Genomic DNA, 12307 nt, shown 5'->3' with positions numbered 1-12307 from the left:
AAAACATTTTATACCAATGATAAAATGATACCCATTTTCTTTTATAGCTTGTGATGCTGTATATCTTATTCCCTTTATCCACATCCAAATACTTTCATATTGTTTCTATATGCAGCATCAATTATTCCTAAATTTGTGTTTTCATACTTTTTGCAGCTTATAAAAGCTAATTTCGAGATGTCCTTTTTTTAAATAGCAGAAACAAATTGGTCGCACCCCAGGGGTGAGCACCACAGAACATCAGCAAGAGATCACCAAATTAAAAGCTGACTTGGAAAAGAAAAATGTATTTTATGAAGAGGAGCTCTCTAAACGAGAAGTAATACATTCTAATGAAATAAAAAATCTGAAGAAAGAACTGCGTGATGCGGAGAGCCAACAGCTTGCCCTCAAGAAAGAGATTCTAATCTTGAAAGACAAGTTAGAAAAGACAAGGAGAGAAAGGTATGCACAACTCAGTTATCTTACCACTGATATACCTGTCCATTTGCAAAACTCATTTTGAACTGATTTTTCTGCACATTTTCAGCAGAACAGATATTATATTTGCAAATATGGTTAAATGGTGCAATACATATGCTTGGCTGAGCCAGATCATTTAATTTTAATTCTCTTTAAAAAAATTAAAAAAAAAACCTTTTTGATCTTCTGCCAGTAGTTAAAGTTGCAGTCCTAAGCATGGAAACAAGAACTGTTACTGGGTCATCTCAATAATCACATTGAAGATTGAGGTTTAAGTAATTAAAACTGATTATCTTGAGTACATGTTTTGCACTATTATTTATATATATATATATATATATATATATATATATATATATATATATAGCACCATCACTGTACATGGTGCTTTATAAATAAAATAACAACAACAGTTTCCTGCCCTCAGGTTTACAATCTAATTAAGACGTGGAAAGAGGTTAGCAGTGTAGGAAGGGAATAAGTCCAGGAAGGCATCTAGCAAATGCTACCTCTTCTTATCTCTCTTAGAAGCCAGGGCAGTAGCATTTGGGATAGAGAGAGGACCTTTCATCTGGTCCTAGGCATGATGGAGCAGTGCCTGCCTCTTGTTCTCTCCCTCTGAGGCCAGGACAGTGGCAGCTGGAATGGTGGAGGGCCTTTCATCTGCTTCTGCAGTTAAAGTGTAAGCATTGTGCATTGATATGATGGGACAGTGTTCACAAGCAGAACATGTAACTTTAGCCCGTTATTTCTTACACATAGTTATTTTCCGTTTTTTTCCTTCTGTCTTTATCTCTTACACTGATGTTTTTCAAGTTTTCTCAAGATATCCTCACAGGTCATGTGAGATGGTGAAACTCTTTTAGTTCCTTGGCTGATGAACTGAAGACAGATCTACCTGGGCCAATACTCTGTCTTTACTAGTTCTGTAGTCGACTACCAGGAATCATTGCTAAACATGCACTAATTCACGTAATGGTATGGGTCAGGTCCAGAATCTGCCTTGCATAATTAGAGGGGCTCTTTTCATCTGTTGAGGAGGCAGCAATTTTCACTGAAACCTCCTTCACTTTGTAGATCTGTATGACATTCTACACCTGCGCTATAGATTTGGTGGATTTGCTAGTCAATGGGTGGGGGAGCAGTGTGTGTGGAAGAAGAGGTAATCAGTAGAGATGTTCTGCTCCCATTTTTGGCTGGCAGATTTCTGAACAGAATTCTGCTTAGAAAATAAACTGAATCTAATCACATTTATGTTCATTCTGTGCACTTAAATAGCATATACACTCAGTTGCATAAATAGATACTACATATAATCTCCTTGGATGGACATTTAAATGGTAACTTTAACATTCCCACAGTCAGTCTAAATAGCTTTCTCCATGGATATGCTAGCAGAAGGTGATGGGAGTTGTGGTCCATACATTTGGAAGAAGTAAGAAATAACAATGAGAAAGGGAAAGCTAGATTGAAACTTACATAGATGGCTTGGATATGATAATTTGAATCAGAAGTAGGCTATTATCACTGTAGAGAAATGCCTGCATCCACATAACAGTGAAAACTATTTAATGAAACAGCACTATGTTCATAGAGAAATAATCCTCCATTCATTTTTGTGTTTTATAAACATATGAATGGATCTGCTGTAACCATGGGATATTAAGTAATAATGGTGGAGGAAAATGAAGCACCTTTGGATTTAATACAGAATCAAGCTGAATTTCTGGAAAAGATGAAATGTACTTTAGTATTAACAATCTGGAAACCATAAAATAAACAATTTTCAGTGCCATATGTTGATACTATGAGTGCAGTAAAATGATTTTATTGACAATATTCTTTATACACAAGTGGTAAAGTAATAAATGAACCATGTATACCAGTTCCAACAAAGGAAAAAATGACAAATTTATGCCATATATGTACTTGATAAAGACATCTTGGTCGGGGTGGCGGGGGCTGCTTAATCCCTTGGCAGCAAATAACTCTCTTCCTTGCTTACTTAAACCCTATACAAAGGTTTTCTGCTTTTGCATAATAGAGGCCAGCAGTGTGCCAGCTCATCTTGCCTATACATTAAGGATTATTTTAAAATAGAGATTTATGTTCATTAAGTTGATCTCAGCAGATGCTGTTATCCCAGAAGCATCTAGATCAGCTCTACATAAATTGCATAGTACTCAGGCCACTCCTGCAAGCTGCTTTGATTCCATCACCCCTTTGCATGCAGATAATTGATGCCTTCATGAAGTGTAATATACCAGTCCCTTAAATGTATTGAGTAGCTGTGATAGTAGCTTGTACCAATCTAGCTATCTACCCTTTCTGCATCTATATAATTAAAATCTTGTGAAGCTTTTAAATTACTTTTAAAGAATTTGTATTGCCTATTCTGAATGTGTTTACAATGCATTACCCTACTGCTGTCTACCATTTTATTTCTATTCATAGTTGCTATTACACTGTAATCATTCAGTTTATAATTGTATATTTAATGTTGTTGCTATTTTAAGCACCATCATGGCCATTGTAAAAGTTGAGAGGAAGGCAAAGAAAAAGTTAGAGAAGCACGCAAGGTAAAAATACTAGAAAGAATCATTATGAGTAATAGGGACAACTCTCCATAGTATCCTCCCAATGGTAGGCGAACACTTTATTGTTCCTATAGACCTTTTCCCTATAGAACTGCTTACAGGGATAGGACTTTTATTAATGTAATGTATCTTTTACCAAGTAAACTCCAGGATAAGATGATTCAAGACAGAACATGAGAGAGGGACAGAACACAAATGGAGCTAAAGGGGCAGAACAAAGGGCAAGTGCAAATAGATATGTAGTCAAGGGCACAATAGGCTTATGGGAAGCCATAGGAAGCCATGCAGCAGACACATTTAAAAATGAAAAAAGGTCCAAGGCTGTGCTACACATGTTACAGGTACATGGAATGTGAGAAGAATGAGTCAAGGGAAACTAGCCACAGTGAAAATGGAAATGGGAATATATAAACATAGCATACTAGCAGTGAGCAAGCTAAAATGGGCAGGAATTTTAAGTTGGATAACTATATAGTGTTCTACTCAGGAAATGAAAGAAGGAGAAAGAAAAGAGTAGCATTAATAGTGAATAAAGACATAGCAAAATCACTCAAAGGATATAATGTAAAGTCCTAGCAAATCATATCAATAAGGCTTCAGAGAAAAATCATTGAACGCTACCATAAACCAAGTATGTGTGTCAACCACAGACGTAGAAGAAGGAGACATTGAGAATTTCTACGAGTCCAGGACAAAATTGACAACACACCAAAACAAGACTGCTTAGCAATCACAAGAGATTGGAACGCCAAAGTGGGAAGCAGAGCATAATCAAAGGCAGTAGGGAGATTTGGACTCAGGTCAAGAAACAAGGCAGGAGATAAGAGTTTTGCAGTCCAACAATAAATATCATCAGCACAGAACAATACACTGCAAATCACTCCTGCATTCCCAGGCTCACACAGTATATATAGACCCACTTTTTCCAGGCAAACATTCTCTGAAGATGCCAGCCACAGATGCTGGTGAAATGTCAGGAAGAAAATCTTCTAGAACATGGCCACACAGCCCAAAGCCCCCACAAAAAACCAATAAATACCTTCCTCATACAACCAGAGGGAAGACTGTATACATGGACTGTTGGGGTATGTAGATTCATGGTTCTAACATACACACATGCAGAAGACTTGCACATAGGCAGAAACGCCAGGAGAAGGTCTCTGTGTGAAGCTCAGCTCCAAGCTGCAAGGAACGAGAACTATGGACAGTGGAATGCATAAAGACTTATTATCTTTCTGCGGCCAAAAAGAAGGAGAGGAAACAATGGATGGCAGAGGAAATGCTTCAAGCATTTAAAGAAAGAAGAGAAGCAAAACTAAAGGGAAATGGAAACAAAATCAGAACTATGAATGCTTCTGTTCAAACATTAGTGCACAAGGTCAAAGAGAATTGCTATAACAATCAATTCCATGAAATAGAAGCTGATAACAAAAAAGAAAGAACAAGACACTCCTTCCACAAAATCTGGGAAGTCATAAGAGAATTTTAAATGAAGAGTAAGGATGCTTTATGATCAGAAGAGGAATGTAATATACAACTACAATGATTTTTTTAAAAAAGATGGAAGCAATATACAGAAGAGTTTTATAAAAATGTGAAATGATGGATCACACATGAAGATGAAACCCAACTTTTAAAAAGAGATGTGAGAGCAGCACACAAAGCAGTTGGGAAGAATAAATCATCAGGAAAAGACAACATACCAGTAGAACTACTACAATCCACAGGGACAAAATCCAGTTCAGTTCTAACTAAAATCTGACCCACAGATTGCAATCAATCAATATACATTCCCATCTACAAAAAAGGAAAAACAAAAACAGAAGATTGCTGTAATTTCAGAATCATTGCACTAATTTTCCATGCAAGCAATTATTTCAGAGGTGTGTTCTTCTGTTGTAAATACATTTTTCACTAGCACCATTTCCGAAGAACATCTAAAACTAGATATTCTTACTTTGACAAAATATCAGCCACATATAGATTTAATGTAATTTCATTTTCCCTGATTTTGTGATACATGTAGCCTGGTCTTGTATGTGCTGACTCAGGGACAAGTTTCGCTAAGTTCAAGCAGATAGTCTCTGGATTGTGCCCAGGGTATCTAGAGGACCGCCTCTCTCCATACAATCCACCCCGCACACTCAGATCATCTGGGCAGCAACTGTTAAGAGCTCCAGAGGTCAGACTAGTTTCTACCTCCAGGAGGGCCTTTACCACCTCGGCCCCCAACCTCTGGAACTCGCTGCCCGCCGAGCTCTGCTCGGCCACCTCCCTAGCCCAATTTAAGAATGGGCTGAAGACATATTTCCTCGAGCAGGCCTACCCCTGACTCTTGCCCCAGAATACTCTCCCCCCTCTCCCCCCTTCGTCAGCATTGCTGAGCTGGCATGAGTTTGTTTTGTTTATATTGTATTGTTTTTAATGTATTTTAATTATATTGATTGTTCCTGTTGTACACCACCCTGATTTCAAGAAGGGTGGTATAGAAATAAATTATTATTATTATTATTATTATTATTATTATTATTATTATTACTATTATTATTATTATTATTATTATTATTATTATTATTATTATTATTACAGTGCACCCTTCCCATCTGCAGAGGTTCAGTTCTCGGATGGGGGCACAGATGAGAAAAAAACATGCATGCTGAAGCCCCATTATAGTCATCGGGCAGCAGTGTGCACGTCAGTATGGCCATGTGCACCTGCCTCTATTGACAATAATAGGGCAGGACAATGATGTGAATCTGCAGATAGCTAGTCCACGAATATGGCAGGGCCACTCTGTTGTAGCTTGAAATGTGTTAAACTCAGCACTGGTCTTTGTATGATGTCTTCTACAGTTTTTGAGCCAGCAAGTGGAAGAAGTGAGATGTGAAGTGTTTCAGCAATTGAGCTTGAAACACAACACAAACTTTCTATTTGACTTAAGTCCCAAAAGTGTATTTTGCTTCCATTAATTGTCCTTTACTTTTGGTAGCATTTTGAACTACCAATTTATTTTAACCCCTGGTTTTTCCCTGTGTACCATTCTTCAAGAGCATTGTTTCTTTTTGTAAGCCTGTTTCTACTGGAGCCTCACCAGAGGCTATTCAGTATATTAGATCTCTGAAGCTTACCACCAAAGCAGTCAGCTTAAGCCTCACATCATTTTCCCCCCATTGTCTCACAAATGCAAAGTAAAAGATAATTCTAGACAAGCTGTGAATGCAGCAAACTGTACTAGAAGGAGAAAAAGCACTAAATGCACAGAAATGAGACAAAAATGTAATTAGATGCTTAATTAAAGAGTCTTGATCTTTTGTCTGAGAAGTTAGATTTAAACCCATGTCTCTCACATAGCTGTGAGACCCATTATCCATTCCCCTGACAGTTAATGCTTTAATCTTTTTGGCTTTTCCCCAGATTGTTCATCATATGCATGGAATCTGTTAGTTGTGGGGAGGGATAGGTGGTGTTGGATTACAGAATTAGAGTTTAAACAGCAGTGATTAATATGTGACATTGTTAGAATGAAGTGTTATGGTTCACATGATGCCTAGCAACACACAAATTCATAGCTGTGTCTGATACTGATTTTTCTGTATATCAAAGACTGATCAAGATAGTAAATGGGTTTCTGTTAGGAACAGGATAGTTGTACAAGAAATACTCTTACAGAGTTTCATTATAACTGTCCAGTGGTTGCAGTTGAACATTTCTGGGTGGCTTAATTGTGAGGATTTATTGGCCATAGTGAAGTGAATGGGATGAGGCTGACTTCCTGACTGCCTTCTCCCAGTTCTCTCTGCTCTGGGTAACCATTACATTAGCAATAGACTTTACCACAGTGAAATAATATGGTGATTAGAGGTATGATGATGAGAAAATTTCTAAGGATGTATACACTGAAAATTATTTTATATCAAAACCAACTGTCTGCTCTAAATCTTTATACAGCTCTAATTTAGGGCCTGTACAGACAGGCGAAAATAAAGCTGCTTCGGGTCACTTTGGAGGTATGCTGTTTAAATGATGCATGCGTCCTAAGAGTCCAGAAGCCATGCCAAAACCATGCTCCAGTCCTTAGCAATGGAGCATGGCTTTGGTGCAGCTTCCGGACTCTTAGGAAGCATGTATAATTTAAACAACATACTTCCAAAGTGACCTGAAGCAGCTTTATTTTCGCCTGTCTGTATGGGGCCTTAGATACTTAAGGAGTAGGGTTTGCCACTCCTGAAACTATTTAATCATTAGTGGTTCTTTGCAGGGCCTTTATGTCAGGAACACAGTGAAAGGTGTGTTAGAAAGCAAATAGCGGCTTGAAAGTGACATCTACAAATAGGGGAAAGTTGGTGGAGTGGGGCTTCCCCATCTCCTCCAGGTTCCTCTGAAAAACATTTTTCCACTACTACCCCTTGGCCCCATTTCTCACAACTGAGGACAATCCCCTATTTTCCTGCATTGAGAGGAAGGAATTCTTATGCTGGTCTTGCTCCTCCCACACACTTCAAAGGCAGAACATCTTTCAAATGTCAACCATCCTAACTAGCCCTTCTGCAGTTCCATCGTGCCTTTCAGCAATATGGACAGGCCTTCACTTGGCTCTGTCCCTGCTTCCCTTGATTGTACAGAGGTATCTACTCTTTCTTTTCCCAGTCCTTCTCTCCAGCATGCAGCAGTGCATATGGCTAAAACAGGAGTATAAGGAATAGTGTATAAGTCTCCTGGAAAAATGATGTACTCTTATGAAATTTTCCAAGTTGTTGCTCATAGTTGTTAATGATGCTGCTAGTTAGAATTTGTATGGCTCAAGTTATTATTATTATTATTATTATTATTATTATTTATATAGCTCTGTAGATTTGCACAGCGCTGTACATAAAAACAACAAATATAAAAGAGTAAACCTGCCTATGGCGTACAGTCTAAGAAATGATAGGATAATACAAATAAAACACATAGCAATACAGGAAATAGTTCAATAAAACAGGCAACAAAAAGAACATCAGATAGCAAGTGACAATCATGCAATTTCTGGGAACGCTTCTCTGAACAGGATGGTCTTCAACTCCGTTTTGAAGCTGGTTAAAGAAGTGATGGCCCTTGCTCGCGAGGGAAGAAGGTTCCAGGAGTGAGAGGCAGCAAGTGAAAAGGGGCGAATCCTAGATGGGGCAGAGGAAATCCTGGGCTGGGACAGCTGACTTTGACTACCAGAACGGAGGGCCCTAGTGGGAAGGTGAGGAGAAAGAAGGTCTGATAAATAAGGGGGGGCCAGCCCATGGAGGGCTTTAAACGTCGCCAGCAGGAGCTTGTACTGAATACAGAAAGGGAGGGGGAGCCAGTGAAGGGATGCCAACAAAGGAGAGATGTGGTCAGAGCAGTGGGCAGATGTGATGATGCGTGCAGCTGAATGCTGGACAGAAAATAAAGGACGGAGGTGAGAAGGAGGAAGCCCAGCCAGGAGGATGTTACAGTAATCAAGTTGTGAGACCACTAGGGCATGGACCAGAATCTTGGCAGTAGAGGTGGAAGATATGGTCAGATTTTGGCGATGTTGTATAAAAAGAATCTACAAGCCTTGGCTGTGGTCTGGATCTGAGGGATACACGACAGAGAAGAATCAAAGATAAAACCAAGACTGCGGGCTTGCTGGACTGTTTGAATAGAAATATTGTCCCCAGAAACAGAAAAGGAGTGTTGAAGGGTGGACTTAGGAGGAAAGACAAGAAGCTCCGTCTTGGACATGTTGAGCTTCAAACACCGATGGCGCATCCACTGTGAGACAGCTGTGAGATATGTTAAAGCAGATTGGCATGTGGATGATTCAGGCACTGAGGTTTGTTATAATTAGACCTATTTTATTAACTTAATGGGAATCTTCATGCATAGAAGCTTTGCAGATCCTGGCACCGTATATGGCAACTCTTTCTTTTATATTGGCTGGCCTTCGGAATTACAGATGGTTATAAAAATGAATAAGCATATTGAATCAGAAAGTTTATCCTAAGCTGCAAATAACTAGGATTTGTAAGCAAGAGTTGGTGACTTCCAGGAACTCCAAGCCTCCTTAATTTATTTTGAAATCAGTTGTGTACCAAAATATGATTGATTTCAATGAAACCTGGGCAGGCATAACTTTCACTGGTTCACTCCCACTATGTTTTATTTTGATATTTCATGAGTGTCAGAAGTTAAAGATTATCAAATGTAATGTAGCTATAAATTAAAAGGTCAAATAGCTGTTAACTTGAAGCTATAATTGAAAAAGGTAATTTGTATATTACTGAAACAAAGCACATTTTCTTGTCACCTCTCCTCCTCCTCTTCCTCCTCATCTAATTATAGCCTGCCTTTCTCTCAAAATGTTCATTAAAAGTATAAATATAAATGTTATTTAAAAAACAAATAATTTATAAAATTAAAAACATTAAGAACACATTCATTAAAAGGCCACATATAAACCTTAAAAACAGCGCCACACTGCATTAAAAGCCCATGTCAGTTAGTTTCTGAAAATCTGATGGAATTTTTAAAAAATAACCCTAGACAAGGCAGATAATCATGTTATTCCTGTTGTAGCGGATGTGTCTATTGCTGTATATTAATGTACTAGCTGTACCCAGCCATGCATTGCTGTGGCTCAGTCTAGTTAAATAGAAAAGAAAGAAAAGAGAAAGCGCACATTTCTAAAATATTTAATTTCACAATGCTTGTGGGCATGCAATGTTTTTGTTGTTCCATTGTCTGTGTAGATATACAGATTGTCTGGTTTTCCGACTCTACAGCACGCAACATATAATTGTCCATGTGAGAAGCAATCCGTGTCTAGATCTAAACCACACATTTCTAAAGATTGGCTGTGAGCTTTGTTGATGGTGATTGCAAATGCCAGTCAAATTGGGAATTGCAATATCTTGAATTGAAATGGCATATCCATTGGGGAATAATAATAATAATAATAAAATTTTATTTGTGTTTCTCCGCCTCTCCCGATGGTTCTAAGCGGGGTTACAGGCTACTAAAATCAGAATACATACAACAATCTTATAAAATACGAAGAATAAATATAACATCAATAGCTTATCAAACCATCCAGGAGCAAGGGCAGAATATCGTTGTCAGACAGGCAGATTTGTTATCACTCCTCGGGGGGAAAGCTTGGTGAAAGAGCACGGTTTTAAGTCTCTTTTTAAATGTTTCCAAGGGGGTTGTGAGACGGAGTTCATTAGGAAGACTAGTCCACAACCTCGGGGCCTTTATTGTAAAGGCCTTTTGAGATGAGGAAACATATTTGGAAGATGGTGTGTCCAATAAATTCTTACCAGATGTTCTAAGTGTGCGGGGCAGATCATATGGGGAGATGCAGTCCCTCAAGTAACTCAGGCCCAAGCCATGTATGTTGCTGTTACGTCCAACAGATGGTGCTGGTTTTAAAAAAGGCATATGTTTACCTGTCACAGGTGTGACATCTATATATATAAAACATATTAGGCATATAAGAACATGCATGTATTTGAATGAAACGTGTCAAAATTTCAAAGCAATCGGTGAAGAACTTTTGGAGATTTAAGATTTTGAACATTTACATTTTTATTTATATAGAAGATGTCAGAGTTACTGTCAGTCCTTAATGTTCTGCAAGAATTCTGTTGAAACATATATGTGGTTTCCCTTACACAGAAAGACTATTCCATAACTTCCCTATGTTCCATATATACTAATGTTGATTATATTTTATGTTTTTCCTTAGTCAAAGTGAAAGGGAGGAGTTTGAAACAGAGTTCAGACAAAAATATGAACGGGAAAAAATTCTGCTGACTGAAGAGAACAAAAAGCTTTCCATTGAGCTTGATAAGGTGGGTATTGTGTAGGCAAAATTGAAATACCAAACCAAACTACTGAGACTCACTAATGGAGCATAATTAGGGGATGCAACCTATGTTTTTTTTTTAAGCAGCATCAGCCTCTCAACATGGAATTCCATTCAAAAGTTATTCAGCTCTTTTTGTTGATTTTGCCTCAAGCATACTCCTCCTGTAAAAATTCATGATTCTTAAGGCAGGATTTGACAGATAGGTGAACTACATAATAGAAAATAAAATTTCAGAAATGTATAATGTCTAACTCAAGGGTGCGCATCTGTACTAGAGTGGAGGACAGTTTCCATCCTGTGCCCCTCCCAACAGTCTTTGCCTATGTCTGAAATAATGCTAAAGCAAAATGAGAATTGAGGTTTTTCTCTCCTGTTTTGTCCAGGAGAGAGATTTGTCCAACAAGAAGGGATGCAGAAATCAACTTCCAGCACTTGCTGACAGGAGGGTGGGAGGGTAAAGTGTTCTGAGTTCAAGCTTATGGACCAAACTCACTTTTTATAACGCCTATAGAGTGTTTGAAAGTATTTGAGGACAAAAAATGTCACCCATGGTCCACATGTCTCCCACTACTTCTGTAAAGAGTTCTCCCTGTTCCCATGTAGCCATTTAACTTATTTAACATATATGCTTGATAAAATAAAACAAGAAGTGGGCTATAAAATTAATGTAAATGTTTTAATACAGATATACAGTTGCCTCTCCTAACTTGCGGATGTGAGATCTGCGCCCTTGATTAAACACGGAGGGGTGACCTCTGCTATTTGCAGTGGCGTGTGCACCCACACCGTGCACACATGGGTATGCCCCATTCAAGCCTATGGGGTTTGAATATGCACAAGCATCCATTTTCTGGAGGGGGGGGTTCTGGAACAGATCTCCCGCAGAAACAGAGGGTCAACTGTATAGACTAAAAATTGATTAAGATAAAGCAATTGTTGACATGTAAAAATCCTCTTACTACAAGAAATAAATTTTGCAGAGAGAGAATATATTATATATGGAACATGCACAATTGATGACTCTCTCTTTTGAAAGAAAGATCTACAGATGCATAAACGATGACCACAAGAGGAAAATTTGGTCACCAGGTTACATTAATATCTTTGGGAAGATTAATACTGTTTTTAAACGTATTTAGCTTACAGCCATGTATGAAAGGTTAAGCATGAGTAACCGTCAACTGGAAGAAGAGATGAGAGATCTTGCTGACAAAAAAGAATCTGTAGCACATTGGGAAGCCCAGATCACTGAGATCATCCAGTGGTGAGTGCCTTCTGATCCTCTCATTTCACTGTGTCACATGCAATGACACATTTACTTTTTCATAAAGAAAAATGTAATTCTTTAATTCCTGGATGTGTTTTAAAGCTTCAGAAAACTCAT

At 38.3% G+C, this 12307-nt stretch overlaps 1 protein-coding gene across 13 annotated transcripts in view; it reads left to right on the top strand.

Annotated features, from left to right (window-relative positions):
• Positions 1 to 12307, top strand: part of LOC149310679 (serine/threonine-protein kinase MRCK alpha) — a 283756-nt gene that overhangs the window by 157518 nt on the left and 113931 nt on the right. For all 13 annotated transcript variants that reach the window (XR_016281698.1, XM_089529524.1, XM_089529522.1 and 10 more), the window contains 3 exons: positions 197 to 444; positions 10801 to 10906; positions 12063 to 12187. Coding sequence is in view for 12 of the 13 variants with exons in the window: in XM_089529524.1 (XP_089385650.1) it covers positions 197 to 444; positions 10801 to 10906; positions 12063 to 12187 (479 nt within the window). In the remaining variant the exon portion in view is untranslated. The remainder of the gene's footprint in view (positions 1 to 196; positions 445 to 10800; positions 10907 to 12062; positions 12188 to 12307) is intronic.

Source organism: Sceloporus occidentalis, unplaced genomic scaffold (assembly GCF_023333645.1).
Source record: "Sceloporus occidentalis isolate IW3139 unplaced genomic scaffold, rSceOcc1.0.p SCAF_6, whole genome shotgun sequence".
Taxonomy (NCBI): domain Eukaryota; kingdom Metazoa; phylum Chordata; class Lepidosauria; order Squamata; family Phrynosomatidae; genus Sceloporus; species Sceloporus occidentalis.
The sequence above is the reverse complement of the archived record's forward strand: the minus strand, read 5'-3'. Positions and strand labels throughout refer to the sequence as shown.